This window comes from Onychostoma macrolepis, chromosome 18, assembly GCF_012432095.1.
Source record: "Onychostoma macrolepis isolate SWU-2019 chromosome 18, ASM1243209v1, whole genome shotgun sequence".
NCBI classification, from domain to species: domain Eukaryota; kingdom Metazoa; phylum Chordata; class Actinopteri; order Cypriniformes; family Cyprinidae; genus Onychostoma; species Onychostoma macrolepis.
The window spans coordinates 26,469,346-26,492,802 of record NC_081172.1 but is presented as its reverse complement, the minus strand read 5'-3'; the positions used below and the strand labels follow the sequence as shown (position 1 = coordinate 26,492,802).

Here is a 23,457-nt window from a genome sequence, read left to right as displayed (position 1 = left end):
GTAAAAGTGATATCTGGACCATAAAACCCAGAGGAATCACATGACGAATCAGACAGAGGGTCTGATCTACTCCTTTTGCTTTGGATGTTTGAGCGGTCAGAGGTCTTCTTTTTTCTTACTCCTCTGAATCTTGACACATCCTGACTGCTGTGGCCAGCGGGTGCACTGGATGCTCTAGCTCCGGCCGCTTGATGAGAAGGTCCAGCCTGGTCATCATGACTGGATGTCTCTCCAAGTAATGCCAGTGAATAAAACTCAGAGGTGAAGGAGTGACTTGAAGAATCTGAATCAGACAGGTGGTCTGATCTCCTCTGTTTCCCTTCTCTGCTTTCTGACCTGACAGAAGTCTTCCTTTTCCGTTTGCCACCTTGACTCATCTCATCCTGGCTGCTCTGGTCAGTAAGTGCTCTTGATTCTCTAGCTCTGGCCTCTCTGCTGTCTCGGTGAGAAAATCCAGGCTGGTCATCATCGGCGGATGTCTCTCCAAGTGATTCCCCAGAGATAAGGGAATCAAATGAAGAGTCAGACTGATGGCCTGATCTCCTCCTTTTCCATTCTCTGCTTTCTGACCTCCCAGAAGTCTTCCTTTTTCTTTTACCGCCCTGTCTACTCTTAACCTCACTGTCTGAGCTATGGTCTGCAGGTGCTCTGGATCCTCCAGGACTGGCCTCATGGTTGACCTGGTGAGAAGGTCCAGGCTGTTCATCATCCATAGGGATCTCCTCACGTGCTGCTGGTGGGTTATAATTATACAAGGGATAAAACCCAAGGGTCGAGGATTCACCCGCAGCATGCACAGTGACACCCCAGACATCTGTTTGCCAGGTCAGCATGGAGACCAAAGGACTATATTCAGTGTCAGGTGTCCATTGATACAATAAGAGTTCCCTGAGAGCTCTTTGAGTACGCATCAAACCTATACTTGGGTTAAACGCAGTTATGTAACGTGGTAAGCGTACTTCTACATGCATCAGCAGGCCTTGCTCGTCTTCAAAGTCTACTGTAACCACAATTCCTGGAAAATCATCTCTATTAATATCATTTTCCTCATTGTGATCGACAGGAGGTCCAAACAATAGGATGTGTAGCTGGAAGATATTGTCAATGTCATCTTGATCCATGAGAACTACACACTAAACAGTTACTGTGAAATGTGAACTAGTATTTTAACTACAGGCGTCTGAATACTATATCCAATCTTAGTCGATGCTGTTATGAGCCTCTGAGGTACATCTGCTCAATTTATCACTTGTACTTGAATTCTTGCTATTGTGATGACATTGTTCAGATTCCGAGGATTCTATAATCTCGGTTTAAAAAACAACAGAATCTGTACAACTGTAATATATTCTCCCACAATTCTGAATAGACAAACCAAATAATATGAAATTTACTAGAGAGTCTGACAAAATGTTAATTGATGCAGTCAAATATTTACTAAAAATATTTACTTATAATAAGCAAGTTTTTTTTTAGCAAATCACTTAAATTAAATTGCAATGACAAATACATTTTAAAAAAAATCACTTGTCCCATAGTTTAACAGTTTAAAGCTTTTTTGCTGTATTTTATTTAAAAATGTTGTAATGCAAAAATAACCATACTAAGCGGGTTAGGAGATTTTATGAAGATGCTTTCATACCTATACATTGGGGGGGAGGGGGGATGGAATAAAAATGATCATATGAATTATGATTAAAATACTAACTAGACAAAAATAAACATTGAAAAAACATGAAAAAAAAAACACCATTGTAGTAAAATTCTAGGTGGACTTTTTAAAAAATTTTTACCCCATTAAACTCATTTAAGAATGTTGTGTCATGAATTTACTATTTTGGGATCAGAGTACTCACTGGTGAACAGGATATGACTTTGATTTCCTCCAGAGCTTGGGACAGACAGTCTTCAATCTCGCTGTCATCCAGAGAGAAGAGGTCTCCTGCACGGGACAGGTCTCTCTGTCCCAGCACTAGACGAAACAGCTGGTGCATTCTGGGACAGGCTCAAACTTGAGCTGGCTGCCCCTGCCCTGTGTTACCACGATGACTTGACATGCTCCTGAAATGAGCCCAGTATACATGCATCAGACTAACACCTACAATCTGAGACAGAGAATGGAAAAAGAGAGAGAGAGAGGAAAAGTGATCAAAGTAGTGAAGAAAGACAACTATGAGGAAGATGAATTGAGGGGAAAAAGGAGAAGGAAAAGAGGGAGTGAGAAACAACACAAGAAAAAGACATCATTGCATTTAAACTTTCTTTGTAAGCTTTTATTGATCTTTGTAAATGTTTTATTAAGGGCAGTAGGGTTATACTTAGACTTCCGAAACTGAAATTATATTCTTTAAAAACTATAACATTTAAATTAAAAAAAGGAATAGTTCACCAAAAATTCTAAATTATCATTATGATTTTTTTTTTAAAACAACAAAAATAAAAAAACATCCAGACTGCAAATATTTGATTATATGATATTTTTATCTAAATATTTTATCAAATATTAAGAAAAAATTAAAGCACTTTTGATACCTGAAATAAAATAAAATAATAATAATAAAACACACACACACACACACACAAAATACTAAATATTTACTCCATTTAAATGTAATTCAGAAAAATTAAAACAAGAAAAAAAAGGGAGTCCAGAAAAATGTAAACAGAAAAAAAAGAATTTGGGGGGAAAAATAATAATACAACATGACATAGAACAACATGATGACTGTGAGTGATATGATGCTTGAGTGTGTTTATGCCCTACCAGAGGCAACAACTGAATACTGCTCTCTTTCCAATACTTCTCTCTTTTTAAAGGCCACTTTTCTCCTTTTCTTTTCCACACAAAAATACAGCATAACACTTTGGAAGGAGGTAAATGAATAAACAAGTTGAATTTTCATTTGCATAGTCCTTTCAAATATTCTGTATACATAAAAAAATGGATTATGCCTCTAAACTGAACCTGGATGGAATTCCAGGCTGTCAAGTTTCCTGTTAGTAAAATTTTCTCAGAAAACAATTCTGCCAGTGTTTTCCTCGGAGTGAGATAAACCTCTGTTAATCTGTAATGTGTTAAACCCGTACCTGCCAGACTCCATCATTCATTAAAGAGTGTAAAATGTCACACTTCCAGTCACAAACTCTGCAAACATGGATCACTGCAAGAACGGATGTATTCAGCCATTTCTCAGAAAGGGCTACAGAATGTATTTTACGCAGCTTGTATCATGCAGATTGACTGTCATTAGTTTATCTAGGTTATAAGTTACGAAATCATGCAGCTTTCTTAATGGCAATCTCCCGTATGAAACAGCTTGATTCAGAATATTCTATTGCCAAAATACTGGCAAGACTCAGTAATGAACAACAATCTGGCAATAAAAAATAAAACTTTATGAAGAAAGATCCCTGGCTTGGGCCTCTTGTTTGTTCTATCATCAGTCAGTGATCCAAATGGATCATAGGTCCTGCCAATCAGAAGGCATAACGAGGCAGGCAGCCAATGGCATGTCAGAGTCGCTAAGGAGGCGACAACACAGCTGCACTTCACACCCCGTCCTCGCATTCCAGAGCTGAGCATCGCTAGGATACCACAGCAAGAACACTCACGGACCCTTCGGAGGTCTGACCAAACCACTAATACTCAAATACAATCCCAATGACTTTATCTGGGCAAGCACAACAGGCTCCTAAGTCTGTCAGCCTCTATTTAAAGCTGAGAAAATACATTGTCCAGCTGCTTATGCAGCAATTACACTTGTCTCGCTCCACAAAAATGTTTTTAACCTACTTGTTCATGTTTCATTTGTAAGCTGAGCTTTATGAGGGTATGCAACAATAAAAATGTGACAACTAACAGATATTTATAGGGCCCTATGAAATTTGTATTATTTTTTTCCCAAATTTTTTTTCTGAATTCCGTTTCAATGGATACATTCTGGTAATCAAATAATTAAACTTACACAATTTAGCAACAATTAATTAAAAGTCTAATACAAATGACATTTTAGGGCCCTATGAAATGTTTTATTTTTAAATTTTTCTGGATTATGTTTTAATAACATTTTTATAAGCAAAAAGCATGCCTAATCGATTGAAGTCCTAAAATGGTAACTATTTCTTTATTTAATTGTTTATTTATTCATTTTACAATAATAGGGCCCTTTTTTTTCTGTCAGAATATGTGGTCTGTTTTAATTTTTTCTGGATTTATGTTTAATGAGATCCAAAATTGATCTCAAGTTACAAGAATACTACGAGAAAACAAGCATGTGTCATGGTATTGTCATGAATGTGCATCAAAACCTGACATGGAAGAGAAGAAATTGTTAAATAAAGTCACTATTTTTGTTTTCTTTGCACACAAAAATTATTCTCGTAGCTTCATAAAATTAAGGTTGAACCACTGATGTCACATGGACTATTTTAACGATATCCTTACTACCTTTCTGGGCCTTGAACGTGACAGTTGCTCTCAGATTTCATCAAAAAATATCTTGTGTTCTGAAGATGAACAAAGGTCTTAAGGGTTTGGAATGACATGAGGGCAAGTAATTGATGACAGAATTTTCATTTTTGGGTAAACTATCTTAAAATATTGACAGTCAATCAGGATCCACACAACCTTAAAAAGCCTGTGCATTTAAAGCAGCAGACAACAGAAGTACAGCATGTTTAGAATAAACTTAATTTTATTGTGTGTTGGCATGGATGCTAATATAGTTATTGTTATTATTGTTATTGTTCTCGGTGTGAATGCACTGAAAAAAATGATTCATTGAATTTACTAAAAACAATTTAAGGTAAGTGGTTGCAATCAATTTATTTTAACTACATTTAAATAAACAAATTTAGTTGACTAACTTTCAACATATATATATTTATTTTTTTATTAAATGTAGCTAAAATAAATTGTTTGCAACCACTTACCTTAAAAAGTTAAAAAATGTTTAAATCCAGAGAAATAGCAATTTTAAATAGTGGCTCGTCCCTGGTCATTGCATCACCTGCCAGTGACGACATTCACCCTCGATTTCCGGTTTTGTTTTATAGAAAACATGGAAACACCAAAGACGCTTTTATATGTTATGCATTTTATTAGACAGGTGACGACCGCACAGAGTAGCAATATAACAGAACTTTCAAATGCATGTAGTATAATAAAACAGCGTTCCTTTACTCCACATACGCTCGACTGGAAGGAGCGGAAGCGGTCGACTGTGGCATAATAAAAGCTCCGCTGCTTTTGAGCCGTGTGTCACGCTCTTTCAACGGCCTCGTATCGCTTCGACGGCTTTCCGCCTCACTCTGCTTCATACTATGACATTAATAAATCTTTAATATATTAGTCCCGAGTCCCGTCGGATTGCATCGGCTGTGGAGATGAAGACCACAACTCCCATGATTCCACACTCAGCCACGGCGTCATCAAACTACGCCTTTGTTTCTTTGTTTGTTTTGAATACTTGCCCTCTAGCGGCGAAAACTTACATATTGTGCCTTTAATCTTTGATTTGGTTACATAGCTGTAATGAATGGTTAAATTGCTCTAAGAGAGAATTTTTTTTTTTTTAAAAGCTAGTATAAAACTAGTATAAATGCACAAACACATGATGACCCCCTAATTTATAACTGGATAGCTCTGTATGTGTTGGACAGAAAGCGGGTCAATGGGTCTGGTCTCTTAAACAATCACCCAGTCACAATTCAGTTACAATTAATCTTCAGGATACGGCTCAGCAATCTCAGGAATGCAGTCTCTAAAAACATGCTGGCATACACACGCTTCAGTGAGCACATGCATGCACTATGTTACAATGCCAACACATGCAAAGAGCTAGAAGGAAAAGCAAAGCACCTCCACAAACTAGCTAGTTTGTACTTTGTGCACTGAAGTAGTGTTGAAATTATGTGAATTTATGCTAAGTTTATCCTGCTTGCCTCATGTTGTAAGTTCCCACTAAAACACATTACTTAATCATTAAATGTAATAAGTATTTTCATATGTAAATAAAATTAAGAATCTGTATTTGAAATTAACTGCAAGGCTTAAAACTGCTAAAAGAAAAAAATATTTTTTAAGATTCTCAGCTAAGTTTAATGGTGCAAAAGAAAAATATTTAGTAGTGCAAAAGTCGTAACTTTGTGCCCATTTATATCGCAACTAACTTTCGCACAGCTGGTGCATCCAGCACCTAGAAACGACGCAGAACACCCTACCACATAGCAAGTTAGCAACCACTCAGCATAGCGCAGAGGAAAATCACTTGGGAAAATGCAGAAAGGCAGAGAATGTCATTTCAATGACCATTGATTGCCTGAAAATTTGACCTATCTAAAGATCACTAACTAAACGTAATCTTTTCTTAAAGGAAAGAGAGACTGACTAACATTGAGTCTTTTGTATTCTTGCACCCCTCCTCAACTGCAATAATGGGCACCTGTTGATCACAGCCCCCTTATGGAGACACTCAGGCAGCCGAGAGCAGATAGAAGAACGTCCTTACGATCATCCCATTATACCTGTTCCGCCCCTCTCTCCACAGTCACACACACCACAGTCTGATCACAACACACGGTTTGTGTATGCTGTCCCAGACAGGGTGGGAGTGGGTTTCCCTCCAGGCTCCCGGTCAAAGAGAGGCTTTGTGTGGCAGGGCTGAGGGTGGGAGCAAAGTGCCCATTCATACATTCCTTCACCATCACAATCAAAAGAATGCAGCCCGCCAGATAAATGACCTTGAAATTTTACCCCTCAAGGTCAGATATTTGGAGCAGAACTGTAACCGAGGCCATCCAAACTGCTTATGTTGTTTTTGTCGATTTATATTTGTTTGGAAAAAGGGAGGTTGAGGATTAAAGTAAAATGTAAGCTAGTAATGTATGTAGGGCTGTAACGTCCCAGTCGATTAGTCGATTAATTGGTCGATACGGTCTGGTTCGACCAAAATTCTGATTGGTCGATTTTTTGCCGCGCTCATTTCATCAGTTTTGGCCGCGTGGAATGGAGACTGATTGTACTCTCTGTGAGTGAGTAGCCATTTGTTTATTTAATTGTTTTTACATTATTTCGTTTTGGACATTAATCAAATGTTATAATTTTGCACATTTATTTAAAGTATTATTGGATTTGGGCACTTTATTTTTATTTGTTGTAGCCTAACACGCAATTGCGCTGTACACACTGTTTGTTAGTTTTGAGCCTATGCTTTATATATTTTTTGCACTTTATTTCGTTTTGGACATTAATAACATTTTATAATTTTGCACATTTATTAATTTTAAATACTTGTGGATTTGGGCATTCGATTTATTTATTTTTGTATTTGTTCTGAGTGCAGCTACCTTGTTGTTGTATTCACTTTATTTGGTTTCGATTAAAATTTGGATGATTAACATGTTGTAGTAGCCTACTTGACTTTTATGGTTCCCTTTTATTATTGTGCAAACTGCAAATTTATTTCTAGTATTACTTATTGGATTTGGGCACTTTTTTTATTTTTTGTATTTTGTATTTGGAATGCGCAATTGCGCTGTGCCCACTGTTTGTGTTAGTTTTGAGCCTAAGATGCTTTATTTTCCAGTTATGCACTTTATTTGGTTTCTGCTCTTGTTTGTTTAATAAATATTCTTTTTTTATTAAAGTGGACGCGCCTTTTGTGTTTATTAAGAGTAAAAGCTTTAAGTCTATTCGTGTCTCAGCCGCGAAGCTGAGCTCTTATGTTCAGCCTCGCTCTGTGCGAGCTGCGCAGAGCGGCTGAAATGATAGTGTCTGACAGTTATACTTATAACATATGACAAAAATAATTTTCTAAATTATGTTGCACATTCCTCAAAAGTTCTTGTGATATCACTAGTTGACAACATAGTACTGTTTTCAGAAATCACAGGCTATGATATTGCGCAGGTGCACGTGATGCACCGCTGTCAGAGACGACAGACTCGTGTGTCAGACTCATTTCAGTGCAAAATAATACGATTTAATATACTGCAAATAGCCTATTAGTTTTTTATGTTTATTTATAATTAATTTAGGCAGACAACAAGGCTACCAAGTACTGAGCACAGTGCGCATCTAATTAATGTAACGTACGTTTTTTTTTTCTCATCATTCATTCACGTCATTTTTAGTCGATTTTTAGTCGAAAGTTTCAGGACTTCAGTCGACCAAGATTTTCTTTGGTTGATTACAGCCCTAAATGTATGATACAAAGAATAACTAAACTTATTTTTTTATAATTCCATTTTATTTTTATCCATATTTGGTGTTTTACATTTGTATTTTTCACATTTTAATGGTTTAATTACTATTATTATTATTTATTTTTTTTACAATCAAAAAGGGTGTCTAATCAGTTGAATTTGGAAAACAATTTAATAATTTACTAGAATTTTAACACTAATAGGGCCCTATGAAATGTGTTTGATTTGTCATAAATTCTGTTATTTGTCTTCATTTTTCTGGATTCTGTGATTTAATTCTTTATCAAAAATGGTGGTAATCAAATAAATGCATAAAACTTTAACAATTTAATTAAACTTTTAAGGAGTCATCAAATGAATTTAAAATTCCTTTAGTTTTTCTGGCAAACAAAGTGCTGTACAGGTTTACTCAAAACACTGATTAGGTTAATAACTGCATTATTATAATTTTTTTATTATTGCTTTGAGATGTACATTCAACTCTATAATAGTAATACATTTTTTTCATAATTTTTTCAAGTTAAACCAAACATTTATTTTGACGAGTTGTTGTGAAGAGTTTGTGTGTGTATATGATATGAGAAACATATTTATCAAATGAAACGGTGAGATGCTGTTGAAGTGAAATCTCAGAGCAGCTCTGGAGATGAAGTTTATATGTTCATGTCCTCATATAGTGAGATGGCATATGCTGAAAACATCAAGAATGCCATAAGTGCTTGAGTGTGTGTAGTTGACGAAACGTGCCATTTATTCAGAGACACGCAAAACATACAGATCTTACATTTAGCCTAGTCTTTTATGTGTTTTTAGTCTTTTTATTTTAAAGGGGTCATCGGATGCCCATTTTCCACAAGTTGATATGATTCTTTAGGCTCTTAATGAAAAGTCTATTGGTTAAAATTTCTCAATGGTAGTGTAAAAAACACCCTTTTACCCTGTCAAAATCAGCTCTGTTTTGAGCAAGCCATTCTAGTCCATGTTGCTTTAAATGCTAATGAGCTCTGCTGACCCCGCCCCTCTCTTCCGTGGGGTGATGAGCAGACTTCAAACTTCAGCCGCGAAACTGGCTAACTAGCACGTTATTAGGAAAGGTGATTTGCAAAGATTCATAAAAAACCCTTATACTCACTTGATTCGAGCAAACATAGACGCATTTAGGCAGATCGGGGATCGGCGCATTCCCTTAAAAACGAAAGTAACGTTAATACTCTGCGTCTTCAGCGGCTCAGATGTCAGGAGTAAATGATGACTGCTATATTCATTATTACATCCAACAACAAAACACCTCAATCGCTTAATCTGAGACGTTCTTGTCTTCCCTGCACTAGAGTCAACACAAAGGCGGACTGATGACGGTTCACTCAGGGCGGGTCTAAGGTAAGATGGCCTTGTCAATCAAATATCGTGGGAGCGGCCTGTACAGAACTACGTCATTCTGACAGGAATCTCAGAACAGCCTGATTTGAGAAAGGGGATTTTAAAGTAGGGATTTTAAAAAACCACTGGGTGGATTTTTATCATTATAGGGTGGATGTGTACACACTTCCAAAACACATTTATGTTCAAACAACATGTAAAGTGAATTTTGCATCCGATGACCCCTTTAAGTGTTCAGCACTACTTTCAAATTACTCATTCAATATTTTCCAAATTCCATTTTTATGCCTGGATTCTGCGCTTTCATCCACGATTTACACATCACAGAAATAATAGGGCCCTAACAGAGAACCTGAAATGTAACCATCCTTGAGAAGCATGGGATTAAGTGGGCATAAAATGTAATGGGTAAATTTAATGTAAGCATGTCCAGATCACTTTTTACTCAAAATCAAAAGCAGAAATAAGAATGAAAACCTATATGGATGATGCATTGAATGCTCGGCAACCGAAATTGTTTGGCTGAAAATAGCAAAAAAAGCTCTTTTGGTGTTCGGCCGCATAAGCGAAAACACCGAATAAATTGTAGCGAAAAATGACGTGATGTGATCAAATATAATAATAATTAGGACAGCTCTATTAATACATTTATTATAACATTCACACATAGTGCTCAAATTGGGATCTGTAATATAGTTTAATGTTTTAAAAGAAGTATCTTCTGGTCTGGTCTGGTTTGTACAGTAAGAAAATGCATGCCTGATTGAAGAAGGAGGTCTCAAAAATGGCCAAAAAAGATTATTTTACTAATTTATTAATTTTAATTTAAACTGCGCTTTGTTGGTATAATGTCTGCTAGAATGTAAAAAAAAAATAGCAAGACAAAACAGTAAAAAGCACATTTTGGCTATTTAATTTATGCAATGGTGAAAAAATTGGCAAAATACATTGGGAAAAAACGCGAAAAACCATTTTCGGTATTTGGCCTTCGGCCCAGTGTTTCATTTTGTTCGGCTTCAGCCAAGAATTTTCATTTCGATGCATCGCTAAAAATTTACAGTAAAATTGAGATTTCTTTTTTTATTCCTTGTGATATTATTTTTACAAATAGCATTAACTAAATACAACATATACTACACTGTAATGTAATGTAAAAACACATTATAATAACTGATTATGATTGGCTCACAGTACAGTAATGTGTTGAATTAGGATAATGATAATAGGCTTCATATTATTTTTCTTCAAAATATAATTACCCTACTTATTTCTGTGTATAATGAACAGGCAGGTGTATAATGTTGATTTTTTACCCTTTCACACATTTTTGCTGCAAAGTGGGTCACACGTTGGCATGCGAGCAATGTTACATTATCTCATTATGCAGATGCGGCAGAAAAGTGTCAGGAAGACATGTGCTGAACAACACAGGAACTCCACAAAAGAAGAGAACATTATATAATTTCCTAATTATGCTCATGAAGGAATCAGCATGGACAGCTAGTAGAGATGTTGCATTATTTATGGCCTGCAGTACTGCAGCTGCTGTGCAGGAATGGATGACAGGAACAATGCTGGAAGCTGTCAGCAACTCATATACTGAACATGAAGTACAGATACTCGCACACATTCCTTGCAATGGCCTTTCTCTCATTCCTGCACACACATCCACACAGCACTACCATGGCTCAACAGACAAGTTCCAGCTTTGGTATGGGAACAGATCTCAAGATTCTCTATGGCTACATGACCAGTGCAGGTGATGCCACTTCTGTCCTGAGTGATTCCTCTCATTTTGCACAGAGTTTGGTAAATTGTAGAGAACTGAAGTAGTGTGTAGAGAACTGAAGTGAAACATCACAGTATCACAGTAGAGTACTGCAAAATATAGTTTAAGCGAAATTAAAGATCGACATAATTTTGTACAAAATCTGACCGAAACTTGAAAAGTTAGTTTGGAGTTCATTTTTGGACTTGCCAAGTGAACTTACTGGAAAAGTTTACTCCAGCTAGTAAACACCTTTGAACTACCATTAGTCTGTAGTAATTATGTGAAGGTCAGTGTGCTCTTTGGCTCCACCGTCTTTGACAAGGTAATCTTCAATTCATTTCTTATGTTCAGTCCGTCAGGGTCAAACGCAAGAAAAAAACATGAACACACTGGAGTGCTGCTTTATAGTAGATGTTGAGGTTGAAATTCTAATTGAAAGCGTCAATTACACTTTTCTTCACGTGTAATACTATAAAGCTGCTTGCTTTAAAGCTATCTACTTAGGGTGACCATACAGGCCATTTTTACAATATGCGTCCTTGCCAGGATTTCTATATTGCCTAAAATATCCAGGTTTTGGCTGTTTGCACTGTGCAGGTAGATCATTGTGTGACATTCATGAGAGCTATAGAAAGCAGAGCAGACACTCTCGCGCCTACTTTGGTGTCTTTTTTGATCAGTGCGCAGTGACTGAAGTCAAGTCAAACGAACAAACAAACACGTGCGCATATTTGCATCGCTTTGGGGCTGTTCATCTGGTTGTTGAAACCACATATGCTAATTTTACTCCTGCCAAAAGGAGTAATTGAAGAACGGATTTATGTGGCCAAGTGTAAATGGAAACGTTTTAACAAATCAGATAGATATCCGATCAGAGAAAACGCATAAGTGACCAGGGGTCTTATTTATAAAACTCTCACCCTTAAAGTGTACGTACGCACAAAAGCTAGATTTTGCGTACGCGTGAATTTTTTCAGATTTATAAAACCATGCGTACGCCAGAACCTACGCAAAAATCCCTTTATAAATCCCAGTCAGGGGAAGATTGTGCGTACGTGCAACTCCACCCCGACTCCTCCCAGAAATCACCATATATGGAGCTTACAACGCCTAGTTTTACTATGCATAACCTCATCTGCATATCATTTCCATACATATTCCCATCCACGTGACACCGTGTTTAACACCGTCAAAGGTACAAGACATTAAGGAAATATGAGATCCTGACTGTAATTCCATTTGAGTCATAGCCTACACATTAATTTTTATTGTTAAAAAATTATCCAGTAGGCCTATCCTTGTTATGTTTTATAATAAATATATGAAATTATCCATAAAAACAAAACTGTTTAAAATAGTTGTTCTCATTCTTTTACACTGGTCATATAGTATTTCGATTGTTTTAAACAATTCAAATCAAATTAAATCTATGCAGTTTTGCTGATAAGGTGAGCATAAACTGAACATCTATTTTTAGTGGAAACAGCTGATATAATAGGATTATATTTTTTGCGGTGTAAATACAATTGTCTGACTCGGCGAATTACTGAAAGTATTTTAAAAAGGAAATGTGCAAATCTTACCGTTTTCCTTTAATGGTATCCTTCAAATACAGTGGTATTTTTTATAATGTTTTGGAGATGCCTTTACACGACATCAACACGTTCGTGCAGCTGTGGTTGTACAGTAAGATATTATCATTGGTCCTATTCAAACCGGACAATGGACTGACCGTTCGACCACCGTATCCAGCTGTGTCCGCCATAATATCGAAGTAAGTGCACATCATGATCGTTGTTCTCGCTAAAACAGAAAATTCCTCATAACATGAGATCTGCAGTTTAGTTTAAAAATGAATTATTGTGCACCTATAGTGCTCCTCGTTGTCATTAAAGCATACGATGCCACATGAAAAGTGATCAAATGCATCCACTATATGTCTAAATTTAATTTTATTTAACTTCTGCGTAATGACTTTTTGTAATTTCAGTGCTCATCTCAAATGAGAGTGGAATATTTATTGTAAATGCATATCGAAATGAAAACACAGTTTAAAATCGTTTACTTCATTACTTCTCACTCCAAAAGAGTTTGTACGCATGGTCAGAATGTCCGTACGCTGCGTACATAATTATGCCAAGTTTTTTTTTTATAAATCCGGATGTGCATGGAAAATTGCTTACACATATTATATGCCCATTTTGTGCGTACGCAACATTTATAAATGAGACCCCTGATGTAAACAGGCCATTTGATCGCTCTCTGTAGATCTCACGCGCAGCGCCACGATTGGTCGATTATCTACTTTGGATGATTTAGGCAATATTAAAATCCTGGCCAGGATGTGTCCCGTATGAACGACACATATGGCCAACCTAAAATGTACTGTATGAAGTGATAGTGTCGAATTGCATAGCTGATGCAAACATATCCACATCAATATAATCAGATGCTTTCTTAACTGCTGTTTTCTCACCGCTGTCATCTTTGCTGCGTGTCTGTTATTGAGAGAAAAGAGCAGTTTGGGGGCGGCATCGGGATGTTCGCTAACAGTATACCTCTGTATTCAGTACTTCTTTTTACTCCTAGCGGTCAGATATTTCATAAAATTCACCACTGTGCATGGCAAGACTATATACCAGTCCGACACTTTTATTTATTTATAAAAAAATAAAAAATTGCTACGTGTACTGCATCAAGCTAACTGAGACTTGTTATAGCACTTTTGTTGATTTTGATTGCTCCATTGTCCTCATTTGTAAGTCGTTTTATCCAAAACCGTCTGCTAAATGACTAAATGTAAATCTATCCCGCATCACACTGCGAACTTCATCTCTCATTTAATACATGTGATTATTTTTCCCAAACCAGTTAAGTGCAAACCCACAAAATTTCTCCATCTTATGTGAAAATAACCTCAGTAATATTGTTTAACTTTAATATATAGGCGAGATTTTTTTTTTTTTTGCACTTTGCAGTGGGTTATTTATTAAGAATAACAGGTACATTTGTAAAATAATTAAATTCGATTTCAATTCTATTTCTATTAAAAAGTTATATTTCATGTCCAGATTTTTCAGGAGAGTAGCTACGTAACTAGCTTATTTATGGTTGTGTGAACAAGCACGTTGTTGACTAATGTTAACAATGTGAAATGCTGCTGATAGCCATGGCAACATCTTATGTTGAAACATGAACGCCAAAAGCCAAGCGATAGCTACTTTCGACCAAATACTATAAATATGTTTAGTAAACCCCTGTCATTAAAAAAAAATAAAAAATGAATAATAACTTTGTGTTATTTATACACATTATATTAAACAATGTGAGGGAGTAACAGCAGTGGAGAGACAGACTCGTGGCAAACAATGAAAATGAGTCATTGTCTGTGTGAAGAGACCAGCTTTGAATTAAGTTTTAACTAACCAGCTAGTTGTTTAGTACGGTGTTAGGAAATTATAAAGAAATACTAAATTCTCCTTCATCAGCCCACTTCTTCTCTGAACTTGCACGGCCTCTTCTTCCCAGTTCTGAATGTTCGTTGAAATGCCCGCGAAAATTAGTGCAACCCATTTGTGTGTTTTGAACAGTTCGATTCAACGATTCGGTTCATAAACCCGATACAGATTCATCACGTGTTCTCTAGCACCCAAGCATCGCTATTTTACACATTTATTGCTAAATAAAGCAGTGTAGTAGTTTTCCTATGTTGATAAAACCGCTCTACAGTGTTAAACTTCCTAGTTTTAATTCTTTATTCCAATTCGTTTCATTTGTAACATTTCTTCTATTTTGCTATTAAAGTCATTTACTTTTCTTAATGACAATGTTAAGAACGTTTCGAGAATTAGGTTACAGCGAGAAAAAAAAAAAAAAGTCATTGGAAAAGGGCTTTAAGGTGAGTTGACTCGGGAATCGCTCGATTTGTGAACAGAACACTCGTTCAGGGCTGATAACCGGTTCAATCGATTCATTGAAAAAGCCAGACGATTCGTTCACGAACTGTTGCCAAGGTGACGATCGGCGGAATGCGCGCGGAAACCTTCCAACATCAATTGTAATTCAAGATCACCGTGTGCTTTGTTCATCCTTCAAGACTGACGTTACGAAGCAGCACAGCCGCTAGACATCAACAGCGTGCACCGCGAAATGTAGCATTAAAGCTAGAATAAGAATATGAATCATATTTGCCTAACAAAACAACTTTATTTAGGCTATTATTAATGTTGTATTGAGATCCTTTGCACGTGATTGTGTATTCAGAGTGACTGCGACCACAACAGTTAGTCTGGAACACATCGATACACATGAATTCATTGAATCGCGTTGCAAGCAGATGGACGTTGTTTCTTTCTCTGATCAACTTTTGCTGGGACAAGCTGATATCAAAACACATTTCCTCAAGCATCATATGAGCAAATACGGGCTCTCAAAATACTCAAGGTCACTCACCCGTTTTCTGTCCAGCAGTCCGTGTGTTTGCAGCTGATATGAAAACAAGAATGCGAAATGTTGGTTTTCTGAAATAGTCCAAGGCGAGATGCTCGCTGTTCCTACCAACTTCTCCCGCAGGACGCAGTTTTATTTCCAGTCACCGGAGAGCTGTAGGCGGCCGTTTCGCCGCCGTGTGGCCAGAGCTGGAGGTACATTTAGCAACAGGTGCATTTCTGAGGTCCTGAAGAAGGGGACTTTGCAACATTTGCATTTCCCCCCCTGAATATCTTGAACATTTCCATCACATATCAAATTATACATTTTGTTTAATAACATCGCGTGGCGGAAACTACATTAACTCCTTTGCAGCTAGTAATTCTCTGTATCCTAAACACACAATCAGTAAATCTTTTTGTAAAATTTCAGGAAGCTGAATAACACTGCTTACAAGATATTTATATTTAGTTATCTTTGTTTCACACAACGTATTTCATATGATCTCAGTCTGGTTGTTTCCTTGGTAAACAAGTACACTAAAATGTTGAACATATTGACATGGTTTTAATTATTTATCTTTGTTCAGATCATTTTACATCCGTTTTAGAAAGTTTAAAAAAAAAAGATGATAAAGGCATAGAAAATGTTTTAGAAATCCATTTTAATGTTACATTTATATATGAATTTTCTTTTTAAACCAAGTACTGGTTTTAAAATCCATGAATAAACAATATTTATTTTGTTATCATATAAATGAGATTGTTATAACTCAAACATGTCAATGTGAGAAAACACATTTTGACTGAAATTCATAGTTTTATAACGGTGATTCAAAGTATTATTAAATGAAATGATAAAAGTAAAAATAAATATAGTTATTCTTGGTTTATCATTTCCTAAACTAAAACACTCACATTGAGATATTAATTTATAGTTTACAATATTAACTATATTTATAATTAAATCTATAATTAACTTTTAACTATTAAACTCTATAAACTTATAGAAAGTTGCATAAAAATATGAAAATGTTTGTAAGTTGGTGTATGTATTAACTGAGTTTTAATACATAAAAATAACATTATTGAATGTGTGTGTATATATGTGTGTGTGTGTCTATATATATATATATATATATATATATATATATATATATATATATATATATATATATATATAGACACACACACCTTGGTAAAACCTTTACCAGATTAGTTTTACCAGGTTTTTCTCCAACTTTTCACAGGACTGGAACAGATGAGCAATGCATTTTGATTTTGTTGATCACAAAATATGCATAGCTCAAACACTGTTGTTACATTTCTGCTGTATTTATATCTAGCTGAATTATAATTTTATTGCAAATATGGACATTTTTACTATTCAAATCAAATGCAATGCAAACTATGCAAATATATGCAATATAATCTCCTATAGAAGTGCAGTAAATAATTCTCAGTAACACAGACACAATCAGAGTGGCACAGTATCTGGATCAGCGATTCATTCATTATGTTTCTTCCCCGTGAAACCTTTGCCTGAATGATAACATACACACCGATATCCCAGGTTTTCTGTTGGATGTTTCTGCGTAATCAGGATTCAGAAACCAAAAGATGTCTGGCGCCCTCATCTGTCCGTGAAAAGAAAACGCAACCACTTCCAAACATGTTATTTAATACAAGTGACCCTGACTGTCATGCAAATTCAAATTCATTATTGTGATTTGTGAGTGACTTTAAATTCAGGTGCACTAGTTGGCATATTTTATTTACACTTGTTAATTTGCAATGTAAAGACTGCTTGTATCTAGTCCAAAATATCTTGGTCATGTAGTGCGTTTCAACGTTTATGAAACCCTTAAAATACACAAATGTAAACACCAAATCTTCCTACCAAGGGCCCACACTTTTACACCTATTGAAGTACTGTTAAATAGCAGTTACGTGGCAGTAATAGCAGTACTTTAAAATAACTGTGACAATACTAACCACTAGAAATTAAATATTCCTGACAGTAAAAGACACAACAATAAGCACTGCTCGGTGACCCAGGGAGAGCTTGAAAGACATTAGGGACAGTTGTCAGAATTTCAAAAATGTATCATCTGCATGTGTTTCATAAAACTAGTTCACTTAAAATTTATAAAATTACTGAATATCATCCAAGATTTAAATCAGTTTGTTTCTGCTCAGTAATAGGCCTCTGCAGTGAATGGGTGCCGTCAGAATGATTCCAAACAACTCCTAAAAATGCCACAACTTTAAACTGTTGCTTTCCAGCCAAAACACCAGTCCATAATTATCCACAATAATTTTTCCTCCAGTGCCCCGTTGTCTTCTCACATCAAAATCCACAGACATTTGTTCAGAAGCATTTAGATTGTTTCTTGTAAAAGGTTCTTGATCTGTGCTTATTTCTCTCCTGATTCAGAAAAGATGACTGGAGAATGCAATATTTTGAATAAAGAATCAGCAGCTTAAGTTAAACTGCCTTAATGATGGATTTATTACAAACATGCAGCTTGTAGATTATTGTGCTGTTTTGATCAGCTGTTTAGACTCTCATTCTGATGGCACCCATTCACTGCAGAGGATCCATTGGAGAGCAAAGTGATAGAATGCTAAAGTAAATTTGTGTTTTGGTCAAAAACTCATTTACAGTACATCTTTGATGGCCTGAGGGTGAGTACATTTTCAGAAAATAACTTCCTTTAAGTAGTGCCAATTTCATCATTCAAGAGATTTTTCAAAATAGGTACAACAGGAAATTGAAAAATCCGGTAATTGAAATTCACTTATCAAATGTAAAATAATGCAGTCACTGTATAAATTAAATATAAATGAATCCTTGTTAAAGTTGTTAGCTCAGTTTGCTATATGCTGCTCCATGGAAACTTGATCTTTGCAAGTGCTGTGCACGTGAAAACATTACACGAGGCAACATTCCTCCCGTATGTATGTGCAATGTGCTTTCCCGCCAGAATAAAAGCTCTGGTTTAACGTTTCAAAGCAAATAAATTAATATTTGCACTGTAATCTTAATGTTGTTGTTACTACTTAATTTTATAGTACAATAACATTAATACAAAATTGTATTATGTTGTACAGCAAAAATAGTAATATTAGTTACTGATTGCACTTTTATTGGCATTTCAAATGTACACCCTCCCAAAATCAGCATGTAGCGCACACAAACCAATATTCATAGCTCAAATACTGCAAATGAAGAGCATTTCTGTCATATCTGTAACTAGCTCAATTATTTCATCAAGGTACTCATTCAGAAGAAAGTTTGTATCTTCAAGTATCTTACACTTCGCTGACTAAAGGCAACTACTCATTTGTTTTTAACCCTTGACAATGTTAATTTTACACTAACCAACACAAACTGGAGCTCGGTCAGTAACAGCACAGACTGAGTCAAACAATTACTTTATTTATGTTCAGGTAAAAACATGAACCTGATGCAGTAAATTATTGCAGATCTTAGAAACCAGCACATGAACAATGAGGACAGGAGAGTGCACAGAAGCACCTCCTCCTGGCCACAGACTGCAGTGCACACCACGGTTTGTTCCAAGCCAGCAGTGCAAAAATAAACTACAGCAAGAGGAAAAAAAAGAAACAATAGAAAATTAAAACAAAACGAAAAAACGAAAAAAAAAAAAAAAGCAGACAATCCCACCTCAAACCGGGTGTGAAAACTGCATATAAACTTTATTTAATGAACTTTTTTTTTTCTTTTTTTTTCTGAAATGCTATCTGGCCATGAAACCATAAAATAAGACCAGCCAATTCTTTTAAATGAATTTCTTGTGCTCAGCTACATTATGGGATTAAAGCCCGGCTTCACCAGCCAAGCAACTTCAGCAGGCCCATTGTTAAGACCTCAAGTCCCCAAAAGTCCAGCAGAGGCACACTACTATAACCATATAGGAGTCTATTCATCCAACACAATGGATACATCTTTTCAACATGGAGCTGACATCTTATGTGAAATGTCGGCCAGAAAACAATTTCAACTTGGGTTAAAAAAACCAAAACAAAACAATAATAATTATAATAATAATAATAATATTATAATAAAGATACTACACTTCCAACACTACCCGCATTCAACCAACTGGAACTCGCTTACACGTTCAAAATTCTCTCAAATAAAAAGGAGAAGAAAAAAAAAGAAAAATAAGTGACAAGAGGAGAGACCAAAGTGGAACCAAAATGTAACAAGACGTTCAGGGGTATAATACAGAACAGAGGGGAAACTGGGCAGGAGAGCACACAGCTATTCTATCAAATGTGTCGAATAAGCAAAATCTGCAAATGTTTGTCTGTACAAATGATCTTTGGAGCTATAGGAACCCTCGCCGGCTTGATGGATGCCCCCTCCCCAACAGGAACACACAGTGAAGATGTCATTCACCAGGAGAAAAAAAAAAAAACATCCCTTTTTTTCTTGACACATCAGACAGCAACGCAAGTTTTAAAATGTCACCCAGGTTTTCTCCTCTTTTTTTTCGCCTTGAACATCTCTCAACTACTGATATATTTTATAATCTGCTCTGAAGTTTCTTTTTTAAACGTTTCTTTAAAAAAATGTTTTCTTTTTTTTTTTAATCTGATGAGTCGCATAACACCCTTTCCTCCTGGTCAGGAGTCAAAAGGAAGTCTCTTATGTTCTATCGTTTAGTTTCTGCAAGCTGCTTTTCTTTAAACAAGTAGGCTGTACATATTTTGCCTCAATGTGGGTGTTTGTTTAAAAAAAGAAAAAAAAGGAAAGAAAAAGGGCAGGAAAAAAATGAAAGAGGAAGAGGAACTCTAAAGGAAGAAGTCACGATTTGTGTGGTTCTGCAGTGAGTTGATTGAAGGCCATTTTGAGTGAGAGGGTGCAGGAGGTGAGATCAAGACAGATGGAAAGACTGCTGGCCCTCGCGCGCAGCAATCAACAGTTTCTCGCGCATGATCTCGATGCTGGAGTAATCCGGCAGTTTCAGGTAGTTCACACACGTCATCACCGACGGAAGGAAGTCGTCCGGGTTCTCCGTCGACTCGAACGTCTTCCGAACGATGGTGAGGGGAGGGTTTAAACTCCGGAATCCTGAAAAGCAAGCAAAGATGGAGGCCACGTTATCTGGGAATATCTCCCTGAAGGCTGATACTCTGTGGATTGAAATGGTTCCTCACCTCCGACAGGAAGTCTGGGGCTGCCTGTGACAAACTGCAGGAAAAGTCTCTGCTGCTCTGCATCAAAACTGCTCAGCACCTCAAACAGGAACCGCACTGCACGGCTACAGACACACAACAAAATCTGTCATTTATACAGACAGGGATGTTACTCAATGTATGTGTGACTATAATGCATGCTGTGATTACACAGAAAGAGCTTTATTAAGGCTGGAATAAAATCTGCTCACATTTTAAAACACAAGGCATCAAACAGTTGCCAACTTAGTTACAAAGAAAAACTGGTAGTCATCATTCACTAAGGAATCGCACACTACCAGTCATCAAGTCATTAAAAAAAAAAAGCAACCGTGCACAAAAACAATGTTAGGAGACAAATGAGAATGTGTTGTACAATGAGCTCAAAATATGAAACGTGTCTGATGCCCTCTGACTGGATAGAACCAATTACTTTGACTATGGTCAACTAGCATCAACTATTGTCGACTCCTTCAGACTGTGAATCAGGGCAAAAGTCCCATAGTGTATTCAGTCACATGTGTGAATATGTACCTGTCATGTGTGTAGCCGTGGTCCGGTCTGCAGCACTCCATTAGTGTCTTCACATCCCAGGACTCTGACTTACTTCCACATAACAACTGATCCAGCTGTACAGGGAGAGCACATGAAAAGAAAGATTAAACTAGACATAAATTTCATTGTAAAACCACCAGTTAAAAAGGTCAACTTACAGTGTTAGAAAGTACACTGCTACGTTAAAAAGTAGTCAATTTAGAAATGTCAATTTTCCACTCTAATTTTAGTTTAAGCAATTTGTGCTTTAATATTTCTATTTAGCTTTATTTTTTACTTCAGTTTGTCAATTTAGTACTTCAACTTATTTTACTTTATTTTTATTAAATAAATATATATTTATTTTAGTTCTATTTCAATTAAAGCAACTGTATGCAATTTTTTTTTTTTTTTACCTTGAAATATCAATTACAAAATCATTCTGATGGTACGCTGACTTCTAATAAGGTAAATGGCTTCTGTTTCTTTCTCACAGTCCCCCCAAACATTTGTTCTTTCAATATTTAAGTTTGCTAAGCAGGTATGAAATTAACAAAAAAGGCAAATTGCTTTACGGCAACAAAAAAATGCACTTTTACAGCTATTCAACTCACACTGCTTTATAAAAAAAAAAAAAAAGCTCCAGCGATTATAAGGCAAGACCATTATTTAATTGCTTTCTGTATATAACTAAATCAGAATTTGATTAATTGCATATTTTACTGATGCTAAGAATTTGACAGTTTAGTCCAGGGGTCATCAAACTTGATCCCGGAGGGCCGGTGTCCGGCAGAGTTTAGCTCCAACTTGCCTCAACACACCTGCCTGGAAGTTTCAAGTATACCAAGTAAGAGCTTGATTAGCTGCTTCAGGTGTGTTTGATTAGGGTTGGAGCTAAACTCTGCGGGACACCGGCCCTCCAGGTCCAAACTTGGATTAGTCACTGGCTTGAGTTACTGATGCATAAATGGCAATTAATGATTTTGTGAAAAAGAGTGTCTAACTGTACACAGTTTTTACATATCAAAACAATGTCTACTTGTGTCAAAGGATTAGGTAAAGTTTGATTTCTCTATTCATGACACCCCATTTAGAACTTGTCCTACAACTAAACAAAATCTTTCATGTGCAATGAGAAGAATAAAGCCAACAAATGCAGCAGGAATCTGTGGCACCTTGAGTGCTTAAGTCTTTAAAACTGAATGACTAAACTGTTGAAAGCGCTCACCTCTTCAGGATAGAAGTACTGCAGGTGATGCAGAGGGAAGACAGACTCAAATCCTTCCCTAAACGACTCAAACTGCCGAGAGACGCCCTCATTGAGTGTCCAGTAGACCACCAACTACAGTCAGACGGAACAAGAGGTGGTGAAGTTAGAGCGGTTTATTCAGGCTACATAAATGATGACGTGTGTCAGGTTATTCAGTCCCCTACTCTGAGGTATTCCTCCAGGTTGTGAATGGTGACTGGCACGTCTTTGCCCCCTTTCTTCAACTCAATGTTTGGGAATCCAGGCAGAGTGAAGTCCAGGCCCAGATCTTCCACCGAGCAGCCGTTCATGTTGAGACTCTCCAAGGCCTGCTGTAGGGTCTCCCGTGTCTGACAAATACAGACAGTTATAATACAATACAAAAACCGTCCAGATGTTGGTTGGCTTTGAGCGTTTCATGTCTCTGTGTGTTATGTAGAGTTAGCGGCCAGTGCTCACATGTGATCTGTCCTGCTCTATTCTCTTCTTCTGGCGGATGATGTCCTCCAGGTGCTGGATGGATTTGGCGACGCCAGGATCAATGTTGACCAGGTCATGAGAGCTGACGGAGGACTCGTGCCTCAGCATCCACTTATAGAATGGCAAACCTAGAGGCAAGTCCAACTAGAGACAAAAACACACCTCAATTAACAAGATTCAATGACATGACACTCTCTTGTTGT

General features: G+C 36.6%; 2 protein-coding genes across 10 annotated transcripts in view; both read right to left on the bottom strand.

The window, feature by feature from the left end:
• The window catches only part of veph1 (ventricular zone expressed PH domain-containing 1), a 124,502-nt gene extending 108,206 nt beyond the window's left edge, over positions 1-16,296 (bottom strand). Inside the window, exons 1-2 of the mRNA XM_058752122.1 lie at positions 15,809-16,296; positions 1,857-2,170 (exon numbers count right to left, since the gene is read on the bottom strand). Coding sequence (XP_058608105.1) covers positions 1,857-1,994 — 138 coding nt within the window. The 5' untranslated portion in view covers positions 1,995-2,170; positions 15,809-16,296. The remainder of the gene's footprint in view (positions 1-1,856; positions 2,171-15,808) is intronic.
• A 2,909-nt stretch (positions 16,297-19,205) lies between these two features.
• trip12 (thyroid hormone receptor interactor 12) overlaps positions 19,206-23,457 on the bottom strand; it is a 52,704-nt gene continuing 48,452 nt past the window's right edge. For all 9 annotated transcript variants that reach the window (XM_058750663.1, XM_058750660.1, XM_058750666.1 and 6 more), the window contains 6 exons: positions 23,234-23,398; positions 22,960-23,124; positions 22,754-22,867; positions 21,526-21,620; positions 20,974-21,077; positions 19,206-20,887 (listed from right to left, as the gene is read on the bottom strand). In XM_058750663.1, the coding sequence (XP_058606646.1) occupies positions 20,691-20,887; positions 20,974-21,077; positions 21,526-21,620; positions 22,754-22,867; positions 22,960-23,124; positions 23,234-23,398 (840 nt within the window). In that variant the 3' untranslated portion in view covers positions 19,206-20,690. The remainder of the gene's footprint in view (positions 20,888-20,973; positions 21,078-21,525; positions 21,621-22,753; positions 22,868-22,959; positions 23,125-23,233; positions 23,399-23,457) is intronic.